Raw genomic sequence first — 25,030 nt, forward strand, 5'->3', positions numbered from 1 at the left:
AGGCCCCCTAGACTTAAGAGGCCCTAGGTTTCAGCCTACTTAGCCTACGCATAAATCCGGCACTGATCATGCCTTTATAAATGACATTTGCTTGCTTTCTATAATCGCTTGCACTGGGTGCTATAACTAGATTTTAAAAACCTCTAGTGGTTTTAATATGATAAAATCTTCGATAATAAAAACGTGTTAGTGCTTTGCTGTTTAATGGGTAGCTTTAACTGTGTGGCATTAACCAAACATTTGGTATCAACAGCCGCAGTAAATTGAAGCTAGTGGGAGTTTTATCATTGAAAGGAGGGAAAGGTAATGTTGCAAAACCTTCACTAGAGCATTTCTTTTTGGCGAATCCCCTGCGTGATTTCCTCATAGCCCACGGCTGAGAGGAATTGCCACTTCTTTGAAGTCTTCCTATCAGTAACAATGATCGAGGCTTCTGAGGCGCGCGAGGAGTTGAGAGACGCCTCTCCCTCATGCGGCGTCGATCCAGATCGCTGCTCCTTCCCCTGCGCGAACCGGAAAGGCGGCGTGCTTCTGTGCGCCTGAGCGCGTCCCCCCAAGCACGAGGACCCTCGAAAGGTGGGGCGGCCTAAAAGTTTCTATCCGAAGCAAGTTGGGGAAGGAAAGCGAAGAGGCAGGAGCTGCTGCTGGGCGGTACTTTGAAAACTGCAGGCGGCCCGGCGAAACTTAAGTCACCTTTCCAAAATGGACACCCACCACCTTGGTTTGTTAGGAAAGGGCACATAGATTCCTTCAGGTTTTGCTTGCGGAAGAGTTCCCGCTCATTCCGAGACGACATTGCTAAAGATCTACCCTAGTTGGGTCGTTAAAAAAAAAAAATCCCGCCCACTTCCACGTGCGAAGAAAAGCCTGCATTTTGGCGCTTTCCTTTGGCCATAACGAGCGCCAAATGCGTCGTTGAACCCAGATTTGGGCGCTTGCTGTGAGGGCGAGGGGGGGGGGAAACTTTGGGGGAGAGAAGAAGGCAGGTTGGGTGAAGTTGCCCGCCGCGTTTGCGTTCGAAAGAGTGGAACCCTATAGACCCTATACGTCTCCAGAGAAGCAAGTCCCGTTGAGCTCACTGGGTTTACACGCAGGTGAGCGAGGCCAGGACTGCAGCGCTGCCTTAAGCTGGGCTAACGGCGACACCGGGCGTGCGGCTGCACCTGCTGGAAGAGCCTCCTCCGCCGTCCCCTTCCGCGGGATCAATAGCTCCGTCTGCTCGCTGCGTGCGCCTCGTTCTCCAACAGAGGGGGCAACGTGAGCTCAGAAGAAAACCCCGGCAGCGATACAAAAGGCGTCTCTGAGGGTTTACCAGGCGCAGTCTCTCCCGCTCTTCTCTCTCCCCCCCCCTCCACGCCGCCGCTCAATGTGGTGATGGGCAAAGCTAACTAGAAACATTTCTAAAAGCGCCTGCGGACTCGGGGAGGTGTAAACTCCGTCAGGAAAGAAACGGGAAGGGGTGGTGGTAGAGGAGGAGAGCAGGAGGCGCAATCGGGCCAGCCCGGAGCCGCACAGACACCATGATGAGTTGGAGTCGCCTGTAAAGGAGAAGGAAAAGCGGATTTGGCGGAGTGATCGTGTGTGGCCGCGGGACTGGGGACAAGCGGCTGGATATTGATACTGATTCCTTTCTACCCCCTCTCTTGTGGTTTTTTTTTCCTGTGTGCCTCTTTTTGGAGTCGCTCCCCGGGGGCGAAAAAGTGCCTCCCCTCCCTAAGAGGCAGGCGAAAGCTGCTCTTGTGTGTCGCACTCGCGCGCTCCCCGGCGTGAGTCTCCCTTTCTCCCCCTCCCTCCCTCTTGCTCTTTCCCCTCATTGAGGAAAAAACACTCCCGTTTTCCAAGATGCTGGGATGTAAGATCTGAGAGGAGAGCATTCGTCTTTTTCTTCTCCCTTTCCTCTTTCCTTCTTGCAAAGCAGGCGCTCTTTGCTGGTACTGGTGCTGTTGGACGGAAAGGACAGAGGTGGGCGGGTTGGGGGATTTTTCTAAGGAATTCCGTGGATATGAACTTGGGGGCTTTGGAACCGCGCTGGTTTGGAATATCTACGTGCTGATCGCCTCTTGGAGTGGCAGAAACCGAGCGCACTTGGGGAGGACGACCGGCAAAAGAGCAAGATGTCTCTGGCCACCTTATACTTCGTTTTGCCCTTAATGGGTAAGTGTCTGGTGTTTTCAGGGCTCGGGCGGGCGGGTAGCGGGGGGGGGGGGAAGTTGGCCTCTGTAAAGTCCAAGGCTTTGTTTTGTGGGGATCTGAGATGTGTGTGGACTGCCGTCTGCCAACCTGCTCTTTAAAGAGGGATCCCTGAAGTTTTCTGTAGTTTTTAAATCACGGCTTTAGCAAATATCCTTTGACAGGGACAGAGTGCTCATCAAAAGCTCAGAGGAGATCTCAACTATCTGTTAGCAAGTTGGAAGGGAAACTTTCAAACCATCTCAACCTTGGCAACTTGCTGAGTAGGGAAGTGGGGACATTTATGCATAAGATGGATGGTTGCATCTTCTGTTGGGGAAAATGGTTTATGCCACAAATCTGCTCTGTTTTGACAATAGACATGATGTACAAATGTGTGTGTGCATGCCAGTGTTTCCATAAGCGAGAAAAGAGATACGGTAAGGAAGGAGAGGAACTGGGGTGGCTACGATCTGCTTTGACTGCTTCAGTGAAAAGTCCTGGATGGAGAGCAATACCAGAACAAGACCCTTGTCAATTTGTACCTTTCCTGTAGAAAGTGTAGTAATCACAGCCTTTTAAAGAGATCTCTCTCGCCTAGCTGTTCACGACTGTCATTAAAATCACAGCAAACCCTTTGTGAAAACTGAGAGCAAGCACTTAACCCACTGTTGCTGCTCTCAGCAGAGCATGAAGGAGAAGAGCATTGAATTGAGAGAGGGAGTAGGTCTTTTACTCCACAAGTGAACCCCTGTGGTTTGTCTTGTAAATTGAAGTAATCTGGGAATTCCTGGTCTGGTTGTAGTTAATCCAAGAAAATAAAATGAACACTTTTCTGGGAATAACTAAGGTCCAGGATCCAGGTGTAGCAAAAATTCAGTTACCTTCCCAAACTCCTTTGATGCTGGAGAAACTGGCTGTGTAATAGGGAGAACCTCTCTGTATGTTCTATTGGGGCATTCATTTTGTAGGGATGCAGTTTTAAGCACTTGATTTGTAGGGTGGGGGTAGGGAAGGAAGCTGGATTTTCTGTTGGGAAGCCCTGTTTCCCTCCTCCTCTAATATGCTTGATGGGGGAGGAAAGGGAGCTCGAGTAAAGCATCCACTTCCTTTCTTTCCCCAGTACAATTATTTATGTCCTTTTAGAGTCCCTCCTAAGTTGGCATCTCTGTCTACACACAGCCTGAAATGTGTTTTCTCCTCCTCCTTCTCTTTCAATGTAGAAGTCCTCTTGTCCGCAGAAGTGAGCGGGCTGCTTGGAGGGGAACGCCTGGATTGTGTGAAAGCCAGCGACCAGTGCCTCAGGGAGCAGAGCTGCAGCACGAAATACAGGACACTGAGGCAGTGCGTGGCAGGCAAAGAGAGCAACTTCAGTCGGGCGACAGGCCTGGAGGCAAAGGACGAGTGCAAGAGCGCCATGGAGGCTCTGAAGCAGAAATCTCTCTACAATTGCCGCTGCAAGAGAGGCATGAAGAAGGAGAAAAATTGCCTACGTATTTACTGGAGCATGTACCAAAGCTTACAGGGTACGTTACAAAACACTGAACCATTCCACACTCCCCCCCCCCATTTCCGATTAGCATGGGGTTCCCCACCTCTGCCCCTCTGATCTACCATGAGCTGACCTTGTAGTTCTCGTTGTGTTTTAAGGACCTTTTCCAGCCACCCAGGCAGAGCAGCTGTTGCTGCTGCAGTCGCCTGTTGTTGGGAAATGCAGGATAAAAGATTTCCTCCAGGGGGACTCAGCTGACCTTTGTAAACCGAAGTCAAAAGCTTAGGGCATTAGGTACTTTACTTCTCTACCCCAAAAGTTCCTCAGCACTTGTTAATGAGATCAAACTTCACAGGGTTGAGGGGTCACTCCTCACCCACTGTGTCAAACTGTAATTAATTGTTTCCTAACTGACCTGAAAAGTTACACAGGGTCTTCGTTTTAAAAGCCTCCTTTCCACTTGTGTACTTACGTAAGCATATGGCTTGTAGGATTGTAGATACTTTAGGGGAAAGGGTTCAGATGAAGAGAACCTACTAATTGTTCACTCTTTAGAGTATTGAACTTGACAAAATGTTCATTGATTCCTGATGCAGCAAGACAATACAGTATTGGAATCTGACTCTGTTGATTTGGGAATTTAAGACCCAGTTCTGTTGTCCTTGATATGTTTTATAATATCTCTTCTAAAGCTTCCACACCTGTGGCACCTAATTGAAATCAATATTTTAGTCAATGACAACACTGAATAATTTAATGACTTTGGATTTATTGGTTTTAGCTTTCACACTAAATTATATCTATTACTGGATAGTCTCTACTGGATATTACATCCTCTCACTTTTAAAAGAGTGGCTGCTTTTACTGGGCACATCTGTACTGAAGTAAGGCCCACTGAGTTCAATGGGGCTTACTCCCGGGTAATTATGTATAAGAGTGTAGCATTTGATTCAGTTTCATTGGTTACCCTTGTCCCAAGCAAGGGAAGATAATATCTAAATGCAAAGTAAGTCACAACTGGATATATGGGAATTTACTTAATAGTCTTATACACACACCACACCACACCACACCACACCACAAACTTCCCTCCCCTTATATCTCTTGAAATCAGGATTATTTCAGGTAACCACCTGTTCCATAATCATTCCATTTCATGGTGGAAGAGGAAGAGGAGCTATTGGCAAAATACTTCTCTCCTGAAGCTTCTAAATGTAAAAGAAACCAGATTTTAACACTAGCTTCTTAAGAATAGGTGATATAGGATGGGAATAAAAAAAGACCTTTCCACATTATTATAGACTATATGCTGGGGTGATGCAGCATGATGCTATTTAGCATTTGTCTTCACTACAGCCACAGGAGGGAGGAGATAGTTCTGCGGAAGCTATATTTCTATGGTAGAATCGCCAGCCCTAAAGCAAAGGGTACAAGAAGATGGGGCAGGCCTAGGTTTTGGAGAAAGGGCCTGGGGAGGAATTGGTGACCCAGTTGGGGCAAATAAGTAGTGGCTGGTTGGATTTGTATGTTGAGCTTTATAGGCTGGAACTCCTGGTTGTATTGAGGTTTCAGAAGGTAATAAACATGGGAGAAAAACAAAGCATTTTTTTTCATTGTCCTTAGGGAATGACTTGCTTGAAGAGTCGCCTTATGAACCAGTTAACAGCAGGTTATCAGACATATTCAGGCTAGCACCAATTGTATCAGGTAAATGGATTTATTTTTATTTTTCTGAACTGTGGGCTCCTAGCTAACTCTTTCAAAATGGCATGTGAGGTTGTTTAATAATGTATTTCTTTCTATTTCAAAATGAGCACAACTGGTTCTGTAGTAAATGTAAGTTATAGTCTGGGTACCTATGGAAAAACCATATGGGCCTACTGTAGCATGAATTCTACTTTCACACATGGTACAGCCCTACACAGGTTTCATTGGATGTTAAACTTGATTGTGTCTAGTGGGGGTTGATTGCTAGCAAGTGTGTTTAGGATTATAGCCCAAGATTGCAATCCTAAATGCATTTAGTTGTGTGTGAGCCCCACAGAAAGCATTGGGACTTATGTCCGAGTAGAAATGTATGGGATTGCAAATGTATTGATGTGAGCTCAATCACTGTTTGTCCATTATAAATGCCTGACTCTTTAATAGACAGACTGGGTGAAATTGCATATGCCTGTATCATCTCTGGATGACTGCAACATCAAGTGATCACATCAGTTTGTGAAACAGTCATCCCAGACCAAATACCACATACAGAGCATTCACATCAGCTGACATAAACTCAAATACAGTCCATACATTAATCTGTGAATCACCAAGTACTAAGACATCCAGTGATGAACACGTATTGTGTATGAATAAGATATGTGTCACTGGTATTTATTGGAAATTATGATTTACTTTTTGTTCAGCATAAGTAGCTATTGTTAGACTGCTGCATGCAGTGTATAAATGATCAATACTTCTTGTAACATTGCATTTTTTACTTCTTATACTACTTTATTGGGGAATAGAAGTGGGGGGGGGGGGAAGCTAAGTATACCTGCAGGTTGCAATCTAATTCTGTGCCTCCAGAATTTACAGTGCAACACCTGGTGGTTAATGTGGCCTGTGTAGATTACCTCGTTTGACACTTAAGCACTTAAGACAAATGAAATAATTCTCTATCACTTCTGGGAGAGGAAGAAATGAGTGTCTCCTTTATAATGACTTTTTTAAACTGCTTGCATAAATGATTCATTTTCTTACTGTTCTTTCAGCAGTTTTGCTTTCAAAAGTCTCCCTTGTATGATCCTGAGCAAGTCTAGTACTTTCTCCTTTATGGAATGGGACTGGATGCATTTTTGCTTCCAAACTTAAATTACATTTCTTGTGGATGAGAAATATTTACTGACACCATATATTTTAAGCATTGCCACAATCTTGCAGTCTGTTACATTCAACTATATAATTCACTTTATCCACAAAATAGGACATTTCTGTTGAAAACTGGTAATACAGTACCTGAGATACCAGCCAATATAACATTTGCATGTTTGCACTTAAACTTACTGCTCAGTTCCTTGGTGAAGACAGGAACTGTGTTGGCTAGACTGTGAAATGGTGGGGAGGGAGGAGAGCCCTAAAATATTAGAGTAGCAGAGTGCCAGGATAAATGGTCTAGAGAGGAAATGGTTTCTTGAAGGCTTTCCAAATAAGTAATATATGACAATTTCATCTGAATAGGCCAATGCAAACTTTGCAAAGTGAGCTCTTAATGTTCCTTTAAATCAATTTAAGATAATTGTTTATCTGCCTTTTAAAATTAATTTGATCAGAACATAGGCTTCTTTTCTGCCTCAGTTCTGATTTCTTTTTTTTCTTTTTTTTAGCAAAATGGGAAGGAGTGGGTTGGAGGTGTTTTCTTTAGGTGTTAGATTCCTGGAACTTGGTGCAACAGTGATTATAACTGATCAGTATGATCTACTTAGGCAAATTGGATCTGTTCAGTATGGTATTTCCACACATTCAGTAGAAGTTAGAGATGTGCAGGATTAGTTTTGGGTAGAATCACGAAGAAGTTTCATTAGCTTAAGCTTTATGATGAATGTGGACAACTGTATATGTATATATATGTATGTGTGTGTTTGTGTTGTGTTTTGTTTGTGTGTGTGTGTGTGAGAGAGAGATGTGTGTTCATTTTCTCAAAATAAATATATTGCTTGAAGGCATAAATAATATTGCTTGAAGAATGTGGTTGATTTTTCCAGTAATAAATATGTATTTATCAGTTTGGAATGAAATTATTGTTAAGTCTACTTCCTTTCTTGTACACACATATAATTAGTTCATGCAGTGTATTTTCTACTTCACATAATTTAGTTATGGTGCACCAGATACTGTAAGTTGTCAACAATATCTTTGCTCTAGCCATGAGATTTCATATTAACTCTTGGTTTGCCAAAGGCACAGTTTTTTGTTGAAGGTCAATAAAAGCACCAAAGGAGCTAAATGAAGTTTAATATCTGTTATTTTTTCACTTTTTATAACAATAAATTTCCAGAATTTCTGTGCTAATTCACTTGACTGCAACATATGAAAATAAGTGCCTTTTTATACTTCCAGCTATAACCTGGTTATAAAGCTATTCTAACAGATTGGTAGTATTGAACAGCAGTAGATACCTCTTAATTATACTTTACTGTGCAGCTAAAGTTAAATTATCAAACCCTTCCCTGTACTGTGCTCTTTCCACTTCATTGCCTATTTAACCAGGGTACCAGAATTTTTGCGCTGTATTCTGATTTTGATTTTTGCTGATCTGATTAGCAAACTTGCTTAAGGCAGGGCTTATATCTGTTCTTCTGCCAAACCTGGTCAGTGTTTACATATTAAGCATACTTCAGACAATGCTTTCTCTTGTTTGGGTTATATATGAGTATAACTGAGGTCAGATGTTGGCCCTTTTATAAGACAACAAATTTGTGTGCCTTCTGTGTAGCTTTTCCTTACTGTGCGCAGATCAAGCTTCTTAATAATTTATTTGAATCAATTTGGGAACTATCCATAACTGTCTTTTGGAACAATTGTGGAGTGAACAGTAGACTGATGAAAATGAATTGTTCACTCTTCTTACTTAGTGCATGCTTCTTTAATAAATGCAAGTTATGATTTTCCGGTGTCAGTTATATGATGAGCTTAGCAGTTCGTGTGTGTGTGTGTGTGTGTGTGTGTGTGTGTTGTTTTTTACTGACTGCATGGTTGCTTTATCTGTAGTCGTAAGTGTATGCTGCTGCAGTTTAAAGGCACATTGTGCTAAGCAAATAGGGCACAGTTATGCAGCTTTTGATTTTAGAAATTATTTACTTTTCCATGTGGAGGGATATAGTTGGTAAGAGTGAAGGAGGCTGGACTGTGCAGACTTCTCTTATATTAAAGTGGAAGGGGACACCAGCATTTACACTAGCCTTCCCCAACCTAGTTCCCTCCAGATGTTTGGAACTACAACTCCCATAATCCCTGACCATTGATCCAAATCATCTAGGCTGTGGAAACATCTAGAATGGGGAAGGTTGTGTAAAGCAACTTCTATCATCCTTGACCATTTGCCGTGCTGGCTAGGGCTGATGGGAATTGTAGTCAAACAACATCTGGAGGGACTTTGAATTAGTTCTGAGACTTTAAGAGTCAAGTCCTACAAATCTGTGGTAAAGTTGTTGTTGTTTTTAAACCTGAACAGTCTTTCAAATATAGAATGCTAGAATTTTGTATTTGAATAGACATGTTGTGGAAGGAAGTGGGGTATAGCTAGGTATTGTGGAGAAATGGTCTCATTTAATACGTCCTCTCTTAATTTTTATCCTGCATCTACCTTAAATACAAGGCCAATGTTTGAAACAAGACTTGCCTGGCATCCTTTCCATTATCCTGTCTCTGCACCAAGGATTTTCAAGCCGTGTAGAACTAGACCCCAGCTTACCCGGTACTTAATTCTTGTCTTCAGAATTTGGATATGTAGCAGAAAAGTACCAGGAGCTATCTTCCAAGTATACTTCAATTTAGAATATCTATTTCTTCTTTTTACCAAGAAAATCACACACTGAATATCCTCCTTTATTATTACTTACTGAATTTATATACCGCCCTATACCCAGAGGTCTCAGGGCGGTTCTCAGTAGCTGCAGTGGGTCTGTTTCCCTTTGGTGTGATCATGATAATTCTGTGAATGGAGAAGGCACATGAGTCTTGCAAATTATTATGATTATGATTATTTATTAAAATTCTATACCACACTATACCCGCAGATCTCATGTGTTGGTCTTTCCCACCTGATCACCACTGGGCCAGAAGGGATAGCTGTGTGGGAAAGAGCCATGTGATCTGTCCCATTCATGTAAAGACTTTCTACACATACTGTCCCCAGTGGCAAAGGATAGTGCCAAGTGGCTTCATGCTGCTGTGGATGTGAGAGGAGAGGGCTTTTAAATTCATCCCACTTTATTCTGATGCATTAGTTTCAATACTTACTGTCAACAAACTGGCAGTCCTGCTGAAGACTTCTATTAATGAAAACAAACCAATAAGTAATGTCAGCAAGGGATATCCAGGTAGACTTCCACTTAAGCATGGGCATATTAGATAGCTCGGTCATCTCAAACTGTACTTGCATGTAAATTTGGCAATGGCTGCTTGGTATCCTGACCAGTTTTGCTTGGACCCAGTTGACGGGCGTGGCAAAAACATGGGCGGAAATGCGCATGACATGTCCCCGCTGCTCTACCAGAGTTTTTGCCACATGAATGAACTGTCAGTCTGAACCTTTATAGCAGGATGTTGTAGGACTGCAACTCCCATCATCTGTTGCCATTGGTCAACTTGGACATCAGACTTCATCTCGAAGGCGACAGATTAGCACCTGCAAGGCAGCAACCCTGCTTTATTGGCAATAATTGCTTACTGTGGTGGTCCCTGACTATTTAAGTTTGGGTTTTTCTGTCCTACTGAATGTTGGACAGCAGCTGCAAGACTCGTTTGGGATTTTTATGCATGGCGACCAGAGTCTTTTGAGTATCGTTTGCGGTGGCTGATGCAGCATGAAATTGAACAGACCCACTGAGTGGGTCACACACCTGTACACATTTCTAGATCAGAGGCAGTGTCCAGTGGATCAACTTCTGAAACAAGTGTGAAATGAAATAATCAGAAATACAGAGGTGGGTTGTAGATTGTGCTGTGAATTAAAAATGAAGATATATTCATCTACTTTCGTATTGCTTTTATACAATTGAGCTGGGATATTGTGTGATAACAGTTGGGGTGGGTGGTTTAGAATGCAGGAGTCAGAGCTGGAAGGGGGATGTGCATACGTATTTTCATTGTCAAAAATTTATTCTGGAAACTTGATATGGTGGGGAGCTTGCTCTTACAATGCCACTGCGTTGGAACACAGGGAAACACAGCTTTTAATAGCAGCATTATTGTGGCATTATATGGCTTCCTAAAAATAAATACAACTCAGGATGTACAGAACATAATAATTCTTACTGAGGTCTTTTCAGTAATAAAGCATATAAAGTTTACATTTTTGATTTGGATTACGAATGAGAAACCGGTTACTTGCTGGTGATGGCAGATCTTGATACTAACCTATTAGGAAGCAACAAATAATTAAAGATGTGCGAAATTCAAATACGTTAGATATGCATACTCGAGAGTAAATTGATGTATAAATTTCACTTGCCTGAATATGCAAGGGTTAAAAGTAGGTAGAGTGGTGGAGCCATGCACACAAGCCCCACCCCAGTGTCCCCTTCACACACAGGCTCCTCTCATACTTTCATGTGTTGAGTGGGAAGGTGCTTAGAAGCCTCTGTGCTGTCGAGAATTGTGTTGAAGCAGGTTTCCCTATCCCTTGAGGGCTCTGAAACACATTCAGCGAAACAATCATAGAAGCCTCCTGCAGACCTCCACTCCCAGTGTGCAAAAATCTGAAAGAAAGTCCACTTTTTGAGAATATTAGCATGTGATCAATATGTTACTACTTTTCTGTAAGGTGTATCTGTGCTAACCATTAATTTTTTATGTTTATACCTTTTCAGAGGCATTTTCATACTGTTTTGGTCCTTTTCAGCCAAAGCATTTGTATTTTTGACTTACCTTGATGGATGAGAGTGGATATGAGCTATGTTGAGGCACTGAGGATGGGTAGTAAGGAGAGACTTGGGGGCGCTGGCCTCTTTTGGACCATCCTTCAGCCACCAATATTTGGGTTATCATTTCAACCAGCCTCCCACCCTGTCTAGTGCTACTGTTGCCAGATACCAAACAAGCTCATCATAAAATAACTCATATCTGTAATCTGATGCTGAACACCTTACTATACCTTTCACCTTCATCTGGCTCTTGTCATATTTGTTTCCCCTCCAGTTCTCCATCTCCAGCGATAAGTGTTGTGCTACGGCTCTATGGCTGTTGGAGAAATTGGAGATTTGCAGGGGATTAGAAGGGAATTCTCAAGTGATGGCACCATTAGAACTCCTTACACCTGATGATTTCTCACAGTTGCTTCAATCTCACTTGTCCCATACTTCAAATCTAAGGGAGGCAGAGTGAGTGGGGGAATCCTTTACCTGCAGAGCTTCCCTGGGAATTCTTCATGATGGGGAAGTGGAAGGGGCTAATGTAAGTAGAGGACAAAAGTAGAAGGTGTCTGTGATGAATCAGTGCAGTGGTGCAATTGTGAGAAAGGAGAAATCTTCGATAATAAATATGTTGTGGGCAATGACTGAGGAGGGGAACAACAGCATAGGACATTTCTCTGGATCAGAAAAGGGGAAGTTTTATACTGCTTTCACTTTTTATATATTTATGAGTTGTTATAAAACTCATAACACTGAAAAAAGCAACAACTCCAAAGCAGTGCACAAGAATTTAAAAAATACAAGCTAAACAGCCTACAGGAATAGGATCAAATACAGTTTTACAGTGCCACAATGATAAGTAAAATATGGGGTACATGTCATTACTCTAGGAAGGCTTTTGTAAACAAAAATGCATTGGTTCATGTCTTATATCAGCAGGGAAAATATTCCAGAGTGTGTGCCACTATGCAAAAGGTCCTGTTCTGTAACTACAGAGTCGGGATGAAGTGGGAAATGATTATTCCCCTCCCCCAGCTTATTGACTTCCGCTTCTTTTTACCAGAATATGGAAAAAAATCTAGGGGCATTAAGTAGACTAGGACCTGGAAGATCAGGGTTAAAATCAGCAATGAAACTCACTGTTTGACCTTGGGCAAGTACTGTTTCTCAGCTTAACCTACCTCACAAGGTTGTTGTTAGGATAACGTGGGGAAAAGGGGACCCATGAATGCTACTTTGAGCTCCTTGGAGGAAAGGGGTCATGTAATACCGATAAATAAGATTCGGAATCCAGAAAAAAGCTTAGCTTAAAAGAATCTTGGATACAACTAGGATATTCAGACTGTCAGGCTGATGGTGCAAGAGGCTACAATGAACATGGCCAGGGACTGGAACAGCCCAGCCTGGCTTACCACAAACCCTGCAACTTTCTCTGCTCCCCTATGAGGGAGGTGGAACCTTCACAATGGGGGCTGAAAAGCGGTAAGTCCTAATACTGAAATGTCAGTCACAATGTTTTTTCTGCTCAGTGACACGTGGGAGGAGCATTTTTGCAATAGGTGTGCGTTTGGATTAGGACTGACTGAATGGCGCAGACACCTGATTGACAGAAATGTCTTTGCAAGCCTCTGTAAATTCACGGAAGTAAATAATGCGTGTGGGACAGGCAGCTGTGTGTGGCTTTGAGATTGGGGTGGGGTGTTGTTGTTTTTTATCTTGGCATTATTATTGGGAGAGCTGTGCTCTGGTAACCCTAATACAGAGCTGTCAAAACTGTGTTGCGATATGTTATTGGGTCAGCTGTGGTGTGTAGGTGTGTTGCGTGAATGCTCCCTGTGCTCTTCCTGGGGCTGGAAAGGGGTTAGTTTAACCTCTGGTTTGCTAGTAAAACTGAATTACTGTGTCATAAAATGATGCATGTCTAAAAAGTGTGTTACTAACATGAAAAGTTTGGAAAGCTCTGCCCTAATAGAAGAGCTTCCAATGCTTCCCACACACAGTGTTGATGGTGGGGCTACTCAGTGTGACTGATCCCTTTTAACGATCTTGCTTGTGTGTAGCATGTATGAATAGGACTCTTGTGTCACTATTAATAGCAGTTCTGCTGGTCTGAATGCAGCTATAATATTGGAAATGGTGTTCATATTGTAGCTGCATTGTTTAGAACAGTCCTGTCTGTCTTGTAGTAACAACAACCAGAATATGCTTTTGACCTTGATGACAGTTTTTTGTCATACAAGTCAGGCGTCCATTTTCAAGTAGTTTTACATAAGAAGCTGATATGAATATGTGGAAGTGTTTGTGTCCACTGACATTTCTGACTGTAGATTCTAGTAGCAGAGGCAGCCAACTTTGCTTCCAGGCAGACAGCAATTATCAGTGTTGTGCATGGATGCTAGTAGCTGATGCCTTTTCGTGTGTGTGTGTGTGTGTGTGTGTGTGTGTGTGTGTGTGTAATAAGATTGATCCTTGCAGAGAAGGAAATCTTGTTGCTTCACTGCTTCTGCAACTTGCAGTTTGCATACTTTGGGTTTACATAACTTTCCTGGTTCTTATCGGAATATTTTATGTAATGTTGTGAGTTTCTTGGCCTTTTTTAAAAAATGCAGTTACTCATGGAACATTTCCAGTGTCCAGTCTTCCTTTTCTGCTAACACAGTTACCTCTCTCCATGAGGAAAGGGGTGCTGTTGTGTCAATGACATGTCAAGCCTAAATTCTGCAGCTGAATGACCTCCAGATTATGAGTTGTGGGAGACTTTTGGATGGGTTACCCCTGGCTGCTTGGTTGTGTATGCATTGAATTTTGCAGAACAGAATATTGCTTCAGAAAGAGAGAAATAAGACAATCCAGAACAAAGGTCACTTCTCTGTTGTTAAAACTTTGTAAATCATGACTTGTAGATTGCTATGTGTTTACACTTTAAAGATTTTAGCTTTTCCTTGTTTCAAATATCTGTTTTTTTCCTGTCTTTTTTATTATACTATTTACAATTTACTGCCTGGAATTACTCTGGCATCAATTGAAGAGTTTGCAGCATACATCAACTGTTGATGGTTTGTTAGGAACACTAGACACAGTGTGTGTCTGTTTTAATAAAAACAAATAAAATTTCTTGTATTTTAAGAGGCAGTGTAAACAGGCTATTCTGGGATTAATCTTGCTTAAGCTTTGGGAAAGAATATTGTTCTAGTATATAAATTTTAGAAGCATGATTTCATGAACAGTTTTTGCTTTGCTGCAGAGCAGTTTTTCCACAGTGAGCTTGACAATTGTTTGTATGTGTGTGTGTGTGTGTTTTCACATTAGCATTTTGCTAACATTGTAAAATGAGCAACATGGCAGTTTTCTGTAGCTAAAACTCATGCAATTACTTGGAATCATTGCTATTGAAATAAGTCATTAACACAATTTCAGTTATTTACTTGTTCAGAAGCACTTAAATGGCAGAGTTGAGTGAATGAAAGGCAATTTTTGCAAATGTCAAGTTATTGTCCTATGTAGACTGCTCTCCCGCTACAAATGCAATGTAAGAGATATGCAGCACAGCACAAAAAATGTAATGGCAGAAAAATAGCCCACTTTGGCTTTAGAAATGTGTAGAAGTGACAGGTTTTTTTTAAAAAAGAGCTGATGATATCAGACAATTTGAGCAGCAGAGATGCATCCTTGCCCTCAAAATCTACATGAATCCTATTACTCTCTAGTATCCAAAAATTACATTTTTCCATTAAAGTTTTGACACCAGCTACTGAGGTGCAGAAGATGTTTCTGATTACTTAAAAAAAAAAAAACCTTGTCTGTAACGCCTAGTGCTCAGGCTTGGGTATGTCAGCATAGAATTCTCTGTGCTTTCTTAATCAAGTGTCCATCTTCATTGTCCTAATGGATAATTCCATTGATTTCACATGACATTATTTTCCCCTTCTGCTGTACATTCCTTACTCTTTTAAATCCAGGCTTAGTGAACTCCCATCAGTTCTTTAGGAAATATACCTATCTAATTACTCCAGATCCATAGTTCCTTGTGCCTTTGGTTATGTATTGTCATTGATTATTGCTGCCACAGATAGAGCTCTCCATTTTGGCCCTCTTCCATTTTGAGTTTGTCTGCTATCATCTTATTTCTTGGGTTTCCATTTCACCTTGAGAGGTTAACTGGCAAGGTCTAAGAAATTAGGCTAGAATGCATTTGCAGTACTGACACTCTCTGTTTCAGCCTTTCCCAAACTGGTGCCCTTCAGAGTTGGACTCTCAACTCTCCATCAGTTCCAGCCAGCAGGGCCAGTGGGCAAGGATGATGAGAAATGTAGTCCAAAACATCTGGAGGGTACTAGTTGGGGAAGGCTGCTTGACTGAAATCGAAAAGAGAGAGCCCCAGCCTCTTATATACTGGCCTGGGAACTCTTTGAGGATGCATAAGTCAAATCTCCTCCATTTCCTATTTCAATTAATGCAACACTCTGCCACTCATTAATTATATGAGCTATGGAACTCCTGGGCACAAGAGAAATGCTACGGCAAAGAATTTAGGAATTTCCAAAGATGGATTAAGATGGTAATAGAAACTGATGTCAGTATTTGCAGTTGATTGTGCCAAGCTCTGTCTCCACCTGCCCACCATTTTATGACTAGTTTTTCCCCTGCACCACAATTTTGTGACTGGTGGACCTCAGTAAAGAGTTTAAACTTGGGTAGTCTCTTGCTTGCTGTCTCTTATATCAATGCTCAGAGCAAGATAATTGGCAGATCTGCATGGTTTACTTAGTGTTTAGATCTTACTAAATAAACGTATTCCAAATAAAATTTCTGTTGTGCCCTAACAACATTAAAGCTATTCACATATCAATAGTTTAAGTATGGATATTTTATGATAAAACACTGACCCTTTTTTTAGATCATTAGGGAACTGGTCTAATTTTTGGGGGGAGACAAGAGACATTTGGAGTGTTATGGGAGAAGTAATACTTTTCAAGGACAAAGCCACAAAAGGTGCTACCTGCCCGTTGGCTATCAAAGTGAAAAATATTATTGCATAGATATATAGAGTTTAACTGAGTTGAACACTTAGCAGATTTACATTAGTTATACCTAAAGTGGCAGATTAATTATCTCAAGCGTTCTGCAGAAAAGCTAATCAAGCCCATTGATAATTATTAATATTTATGGATGCTGCTTGATTGAGCAGAAGGAAAGCTATTCAATTTTTTACTTTTTAAAGCTTTCAGAATGAAGTTCTGATCAGGAAAGCAATCGTACATGCTTATTTACATTGAATTGTTGTTGTTAACTTTCATGTGCATAACTGGATGTGGACCCATTTGGGTCTGTGGAATCCTTGTTAATTGTCATTGATGGGTGCACAAAATATGGAGATTTTGCAAACTCTCCATGAATGCACCACAGATGCTGTGCAAAATTGTGTGAAAGGGTGTGTTGAAGTAAAGAGAGAACCCTGAGGGAGGAATAGTTGTACCGGTAGCTCAGTGGCACAGCCCATGCTTTGCATGCAGAAATCAAACAGTTCTATCTTCTAGCAGGGCTGTTACAGACCCTGAAGGGCCACTGCCAGTCAGGGTAAACCTGACTGGGAATATTCCCCCCCCCCCCTATAAAGGACTGTATACCCACAGGAAAAATGAGCTGCCAGAGCCAAAATTTGGGTGCAGCCAGCAATGAGATCTAAGAAGCAGCTATGTAGAAGACAAATATAAAATGGTCTTCTCTTTTTGTGATTTATAACAACATTCAGATATGAGACCTAGATGTGCTCCTGCTTATGACAAGCTTCATTTAGAAAAAAAATGACATTTTTGCCTCTTTTTCTCTTACTGCAGCCTCTTTTCCCCATCTCTTTCTCGTGTGTGTGTGTGTGTGTGTGTGTGTGCGCACAGACACACACACTGCTAGGCTTAGGTATGCAACCAGGGTGCACAGTGCAGAAGGTTTCTTGGGCATGCTGATGGGTGCAGTGCTGCACACAATGGAATCCATCAATCCCCTGGCCCAAACCAAGAAGATACTGTATTGATACAGATGCTGATGCTATACTTAATGCCCAGCTCATTCTCCAGCAGGCTAAGCATGGGAGACAGGCACTTTGGAAAGGCTTCGTTTGGTAGTAACATAAAGTGCCCAAGCACATTACCAATCTGAGAGCTCTGTTGCATGCATTTCTCCCTGGACAGATCCTTGCCATCTGCTGATTGCTCTCCCTTGTTTCCCCTCAATCAGAAAAATAAGAGTAGTGCAGATGCAGCCAAGATGTACAGAAGAATCACTGCAGGAGCTAGATTTTGGAGGGGTGGGACTGGCCTATCAAGTCTCTTGTGAAACCTCTTCATGAGGGGGATGAGGGACAGCAAGCACTGCAGCCACCTCATGGTGGAAGGAGGAAAGCCTTCTGCCTTCTCCAGTGAAGGAGGAGAACCACCAGAACAGGCTGTTTTGGGGGACTAGATGACATTTAGCTGTGGGCCAGATTTGGCGCAGGAGCTGGGTGCTTCCCACCCCAGGCATAGATACCAATGGATCTGTGGTCTGACTCAGTATAAAGCTGTTTCCTGTATCCCCAGCTTATAATAAACGTTTCAATAAAGACTTACATCCCTACATTCTGTCACGTAGTCAAAGTGAGGGGTCAAAGCTGACATCTTTCCCCCTGCAAATTTACAAAAAGATTTTAAGGGACAGCAAAGGTATTTCCTCTTATAGAAAGTCATGAAAATGATGTGTGCTCTTATATTAATTGAAGGAGACAGAGAAAATGTGGCATTATTTTATTTGGCTGACAGCCATCTCACTTAATTTTAGTTTTCTTAAAAGTGAAATGGAGACTGTAAAACATGAAATGTTCAGATAGCTGATGAAGTAAATGGCTTTGATGCTTGGAGAGGTCAAATTGTATGTGTTTCTAAGCAAGCATTCCCCAAGGCAGACGATGTGCAAGATGTCTCTTCCTGTTGTTAATGCCCCACCTTCACAGAAGAAAATTAAAGAGGATACTATGAGGAAGATGACTATGGCTTTAATCTTATCTGTAATTTTGGTGTTGAAATTGTTGGCAGTTTGGAGAAGTGGGGTTTATTTGACAGCTTTGTAGTGCCTACTGTCAGAGGGACAGGGGGAAGACTTGAGTTTATCTATAGTTGTGCTCTAGGGGAGATGTGAGAAAGAAAGCAATGATTTCATAATGTTTGCTGTGACTAAGTGGAAGTTTTATAGTTTTTATTTTAGTTCATGCACTTTTAGGTTCCCTTTCAAGCAAGAATTGTAATGTTTCCATTCCAACAGCTGAAAGCCTGAGTAGAATTATTTTTAAGAAGAGAACTATTAAATAGAATAATTCATTACATTGGTTCTTCATTTGAGAAGAAGCCAGTGAGTAACCTGACTTCTGAATTCCACCCCAGCTGAAGTTTCTGAACTGTCTTCAGAGGCAGCCCCACATATAACAAGTTGCAGTAATATAACTTAGATGATACCTTGATTTCAGAGTGAATTATTCATGGTGTATGGCACATCCTTCCAAGAAGAGGAAACTGTCTCATACTGGTTGCACTGGTATTTTGTTATGTTTCCCTTCCATCTTCTTGTATAGAACAGTCATGGTCCAGTTTAAGATGTTATTCCAAATGATCTTGACAGCACACCTCTGAGCTTTCCTTGAGGGCAATAGTCACTTTGTAAGTTTTGCACAGACTATATATGGTCCATTTTAAAGTGCTATTTCTCATCCTTTTTATTTATTCATTTCATACAATTTATATACCCCTTGAATGTAAAAAAAAAACCTTGGGCCTACAAGGAAGATGGAAGACTACCAGGCAGAGAAGATGCAGCTGGGTGGGAATAGGTTCAGTCATCTCAAACAAATTCATTTACTGTGAATCTGTTTTCATTGTTCCCCAATAAACATTATGTTAACTTTGTATAATTATCAGTGAAATGCAAGTTTAAAGGGCCTGAACATCTTCTCCAATATGTACAGTACATCCACACAGTGTTGTTGGCACAATAAGACTGTGACAGAAACATTTACTCTGGAGCACACTGATGAAAATTGGAGGGTACTACATTGACTTTAGGGAGCTATGGTGTTTCTGGACGACAGACAAAACCCTGCACAGTAGGGTTTTTATTTGTTATTAGCCTTTTTAATAACACTATAATTATGCTTTCCAGAGTTAACTGGTGCATAATTTAAATATGCTTACATTTCTGCAAAATGTCAGGTTTCTTCTTTCATTTTTTTTAAAAAAATGATCAGTTAAGTTACACTGGTAATTGTGTGTGTTCCCTTTAAAGAGTTTTAATTAGGCATTTCAGAGTTAATTTATAGCAGGCCAGGAATGGTCACAGTTGGCTGGCTAACTTTGGTTTATGTCCTTCAGTGCCTCTGTCACAGCTTCACAGTATGTAGGTAACTTTCATTAATGCTAATGGAGCTTAAGCTTGTAAATTCTTCATGGTATCAATAGGAGAGTAGATTGCTTTTTATTTCATTTATAGAAAACTCTAAAAGTAATGGGCTGTGGAACTACTTTTATAAATCAATCCCTTTTCAAAGCCTACAAAACAGTAATACACTATTGTTCCATTTTGCCTTATTCCAAAATTAAGACTGCAGTCCCAAGCATATTTACTTGGAAGTAAGTCCCACTGGCATCAAAGAGCCTTCCAATTAAAATGCTTGGGATCAGGGTGCAAATCTGCAAAACCCCAGCACAAACAAGAGATTGGTATTCATTGCTTTAAATGAGCAGGAGATTTAAATATGTGCATGTAATCCCATAGATGAAAGAAAACTAAACAAAAGGCATATCAAGAAGCTAATCAATAAGTAACTATACCCAGGACACTGACTTGAGGCAAAAGAAATTGATTTGGTAAATAGCAATTTTTCCTCTAAAGCTAAACTCAGTGGGATTTTTAGAAAACAATTGCAAAAGACTGTAATGCAGGCTATAATCATTGTCTTGGCCAAAGTACTGTAAACAGAAGGAAATTAAGATGCTGTCATTTAAAAGAAGGCTTTGATTTACAAGTTGCTGAAATTATTTTCCACAGACCAAAGAGGACAAATGTCTCCCCCCCCCCCCCAAAACAGTAAAGTGCACTAATTTAATAGCTTGGGATTTCGTTGTGGGAATTAATATTGAAGTAAAGTGTTTCTAGCCACTTGATTTACTCTGAAATCAGAGTGACAACAGAATCTGGGAGATAACTGCAGGACGGTTTGGTGCTGTGTGAATTCATGGTGGCCAGAAAGGCCACAGCTCTGCTCCAGTAAGCCACATTTCCATATTACTGTGGACCCGGGAACAGTGTTCCTCCCATGGATGAAAGATGGATGTATTGACAAGGATAACAAATTGACACCACAACTTTATGGGGTTAAAAACTGGCCACAACTTTATTGATTAAAGATGTCAGTAGGCTTTGAGTATGTATCCTGAATTTGCCTTAAGATTGAAAGCAGAGATTTTGGTCAAGGTTATGCAGGGACGTCTTAGCCATTGAGGCTACTGGCGCAAGGCGCCATGGCACCATGGTCTGAGGAGGGCGCCTGCGCCCTCCAGCCCCGCCGGCAGCGCCGCTCTCGCCCACCTCTTCTCAGGCTGCGGACTCAGGGAGGCTGTCAGCGAGCCTCCCGTCGGTGCTTCAGCCAGGGCTCCCTGGACAGCAGCGCCGCCGCTTTGGTTGAGCAGGCGCAGGTGTAGGTGAAGCACAGCTGGCAGCATCCCCATCCGCCCCTCCGGCTGCCCACCGCGCCTGGCCCTGCCCGGCGGAGCGCGAAGGGCGCCGGAGGGATCTTTGCGCCAGGGCGCCGGATTTACTTAAGACAGCCCTGAGGTCATGAGGTTAAGGACCATCTCGAGTTGCAGGTCGACTAAGCTGACACTTCCCAAGCTGCAGTTGGAATTTCTATGATTCATCTGCCCTCTGCCTGGCTTCAGGACAGAAACTTCTGTCCTTTACTGTAGAGTGTGTAGACCCTTTTACCGGGATACACTGTGGTTTAGCACCTGCATAGGGTTGGGGTGATGCACCAAATCACCCCCTCATCCAATATTAGACTCCATCTAATGGCTTATCCACTGAAAGTTGTGATGATTGCTATGAGGAAGGCAAAACCCTCAAGTGGGCCCAGCTTGATTGGAAGCAAATTCCTTCCCAGCTGCTGCACTACACAGAGCTAATCCAGACCATGGCTTAGTGTTATATCTGAACCCAGGCTTGCGGTGTGTCTCCCTCAGACATACCATGAAGGAACAAACCTTAGTTACAGCTCATGGTTTGTCTGCATTCAGTTTTAATGCTGTATGAAACTATGGCTAAGGTTCTGCTTGTCCTGAGGAAGGAACAAAACTGAGGCTGAGGAAGGAACAAAACAGAAACATGCTTGTAGTTCATACTTCACCATGGTTTGGCTTAGTGTTACATACAAACTGGCCCCTAAAGAACAGGAGCCATGCTGGATTAGACCAAAGGCCCATGTAGTTCAGGATTTTGCTCTCCAAATAGCCATGGGATGTCTATGGGAAGCCCACAACCAGGATATGTTTGAAATAGCACTTTCCTGCCCACAATCTGCAGAGACTGGTATTCAGTGACATGCTGCCTCTGATACTGGAGGTAATATATCACCATCATGAGTAGGAGCCATTGATTAGTCCATGATGACTTCCATGAATTTTACAGCTGCCGAAGTTGGCAATTATCGTCTTGTGACAGTGAATTCTAAGTTAAACTATGTGTTGCTTTTATCTCCTAAATCTCCCACTTGGTTGATCTCAGGGTTTAGTATTATTAGAGTGGGGGCAGGAGGAGGGAGGGACAGCCTCTCCTTATCCACTTTCTGCACACTATGCATAATTTTATATACCATTATCCTCTCATCTCCCCAGCTCACCTCCCCCCCCCCAAACTAAACATCCCCAAATCTTTTAACCTTTTCTCATAGGGGAGATCTTCCAAATCGTTGATCACCTGGTTGCCCTTTTTCCAGTTCTATAATACACTTTTTGATAGGAGGTGATCAGAACTGTGCATGTATTCCAGTTATGATTGCACCATAAATTTGTATAAAGGCATTATGACATTGGCAGTATTATTTTCAATACCTTGCCTAATTACCCTTAGCATAGAATTCATTTTTTCCAAAGCTGCCACTTACTGATATTTTTTTATCAAGTTTTCCATCATGATTCCAATATCATTTTTTTCTGGCCAGTCACCAGTTCAGACCCCATTACTAGAGTTAGGTGTTTTTTTTGTTCCAATGTGTATCACTTTATGCTTGCTTACATTGAATTACATTTGATATTTTAATGCCTGTTCACATAATTTGGAGGGACTCTTTTGAAGCTGCTTGCAGTCCCTATTTGTTTTACCACACTGAATGAACTTTGCTGTTAATTCCTAACTATTTATGAACAGGTTTAAAAAAGCACATATTCTTGGAGAGCCCAACTTCTTATATCTCTATATTTTGACAACTCTGTTTATTTCTATTTTCTGTTCCCTGATCTGTAACCAATAACTGATTCATAAGAGGACTTGTTCTGACTCAAGAGTCTCTGGTAAGTGGTGGGAGTGCCCCAAAATCCAACTACTCTGCACAACAGCCATACAAGAAATATGTAAAATAACTAAGCAAGTATCTGAAGAAGTGTGCATGCACACGAAAGCTCATACCAGGAACACACTCAGTTGGTCTCTAAGGTGCTACTAGAAAGAATTTTCGATTTTGTTTTAAGCAAGTACTAGAAATCATCCCAGAATTGGCACTACTAAACATCTTCCAAGACAACAATGCCCATTTACACCACAAAGAACTCATAACCCACCTACTTTCAGCAGCCAGAAACATCATAACCAGACACTGGAGAGACCTGTCAGGAGTAAGCATTGGACCAATGGTACCAAATAGTATGGGAAACAGCACTACTAGGAAAAACTTAACCAATAAACTGAAACTGACATGGGGACAAATATAAGAAGACGCCTTCACCCTGGTATGGCTCCCCTTTATCACATACACAGCCCAACAAGACAACGACAAAAATCCACCAACAGCATACAAATCAATATGGCTAACCTGATCCAAACACCCACCAGAGTGTCTCTGGTAAGGAACTTTTGCAAAAGCTTTTTGAAAGCTCACCATGAAATTGCTACTGGAGTGTCTTTTCACCTGCTTGGGTTCAAGACAATACTGTCTGTGGTTAGGATGCAAGCTTTTCAGGGCAATGCAAGCCTGAGTACAACTGATGGAGCCCACCTACTTCAAGAATATTTAAGACAGAAAAGCCAGGGGCTTATTTTCAAAATGGAAATTTTGTAAACATATGCAGAGATTCAGAGCAGGTGGTAAGCAAATCATTTTTTTAGCACGCAGTTGTGCCATCTGCCTACAACCTGATCGTAATCACTTTTTTGTTTTTAATGTGTATGTGACAAAATTGGGCATGGGCGCATGTTTGATTTTTAAAATGCAATTGTTAAATCACATTTAAGTTGTTATAGGAACAAAGACCAAATAGAACAAATAAAGATTTGAGCTGTCAGCTTTGTATTGATCCATTATTGCTTGACCACATGGGGATGTAAGAGGCTTGACTGCAATTGGGATGCACATATCCTTTGCAAAAACAGTATAGTATCATTTATAGTGCAGTCCCATGCATGTCTCTTCAGAAGTCAGTCTCATTGAACTTAATGAGATTTACTCTCAGACAAGTGCATAAAGGGCTATAGCAGGCATAGGCAAACTCCGGCCCTCCAGATGTTTGGGACTACAATTCCCATCATCCCTGACCACTGGTCCTGTTAGCTAGGGATGATGGGAACTGTAGTCCCAAACATCTGGCGGGCCGGAGTTTGTGTATGCCTGGACTACAGCCTTAATTTGAAAATTGGGAGGGTTCAGACATTTGACTGTAACAAAGTGGTATGCATATACAGGATAATAAAATAGTACAGGGAAATAGTAGTGTGCATGTTGACAAACAGGGCTTCTGGAAGAGGAAGCTGCTCCCCAACATCATTTAGGAAGAAAAAGCCATGCTTGTAGTTTCTATCCAGAAACATTCAGCCATTCTTCATTTTTTGATTGTGTGCAACCTCTGCTTCCAAGCAGAAGCCTTGCTTGTCAAGTAGCAAGGGGCTGATAAATTCAGCTGGAACAAGCTACGTAAGACAAGCTGTCAGGTAACAACTGTTGCGTGTTGAAGTCAAGTCAAAAGAGGTAGCTTCTGGTTCACCAGTGTTCAGTGAAAGCTGCCAAGGTAGCTCTGTCAATTGTATTTTTGATTTTATTGTTTGGAGCAGTGCACCCTCATGATATTAGTGCTTTTAGGTGCAATACTGCTGGCTGATGGTCAGGGCAAGCAAGATGGGACCATTTTGCTGGGCGGGGAGAAGGTTGTAAATTTGTTTGTAACTTGACTTTTTTTAAAGGGCAAATATTTCTCCTTATTTCAGAAAACATTTCCAGCATTTTTTTATTTAATAAGAATTTATTAAATTTTAATAATAAAAACACACAAAATACAACTAACACTACAAAAAAACTACTAAAAAAACTACAAAACAATACAAAAAAGCCTTACACACACTTATTTAACTATCCTTATCCTCTTTATATGCCTTATTTTGGGAATTCCTCACATCTTCTCTTCTGCATTCATTTCTCATTTCCAGCAGTTTTTACCCAAATTTCTAATAGTGTAAGAAAAGTTGTTCC

General features: G+C 41.6%; 1 protein-coding gene across 1 annotated transcript in view; it reads left to right on the forward strand.

Moving 5' to 3' along the window:
- The first annotated feature begins 1,953 nt into the window (after nucleotides 1-1,953).
- GFRA1 (GDNF family receptor alpha 1) overlaps nucleotides 1,954-25,030 on the forward strand; it is a 179,197-nt gene continuing 156,120 nt past the window's right edge. Inside the window, exons 1-3 of the mRNA XM_033149568.1 lie at nucleotides 1,954-2,154; nucleotides 3,393-3,695; nucleotides 5,285-5,368. Of these exons, the coding sequence (XP_033005459.1) occupies nucleotides 2,115-2,154; nucleotides 3,393-3,695; nucleotides 5,285-5,368 (427 nt within the window). The 5' untranslated portion in view covers nucleotides 1,954-2,114. The remainder of the gene's footprint in view (nucleotides 2,155-3,392; nucleotides 3,696-5,284; nucleotides 5,369-25,030) is intronic.

The sequence above is a fragment of the Lacerta agilis genome, chromosome 5, assembly GCF_009819535.1.
Source record: "Lacerta agilis isolate rLacAgi1 chromosome 5, rLacAgi1.pri, whole genome shotgun sequence".
NCBI lineage: Eukaryota > Metazoa > Chordata > Lepidosauria > Squamata > Lacertidae > Lacerta > Lacerta agilis.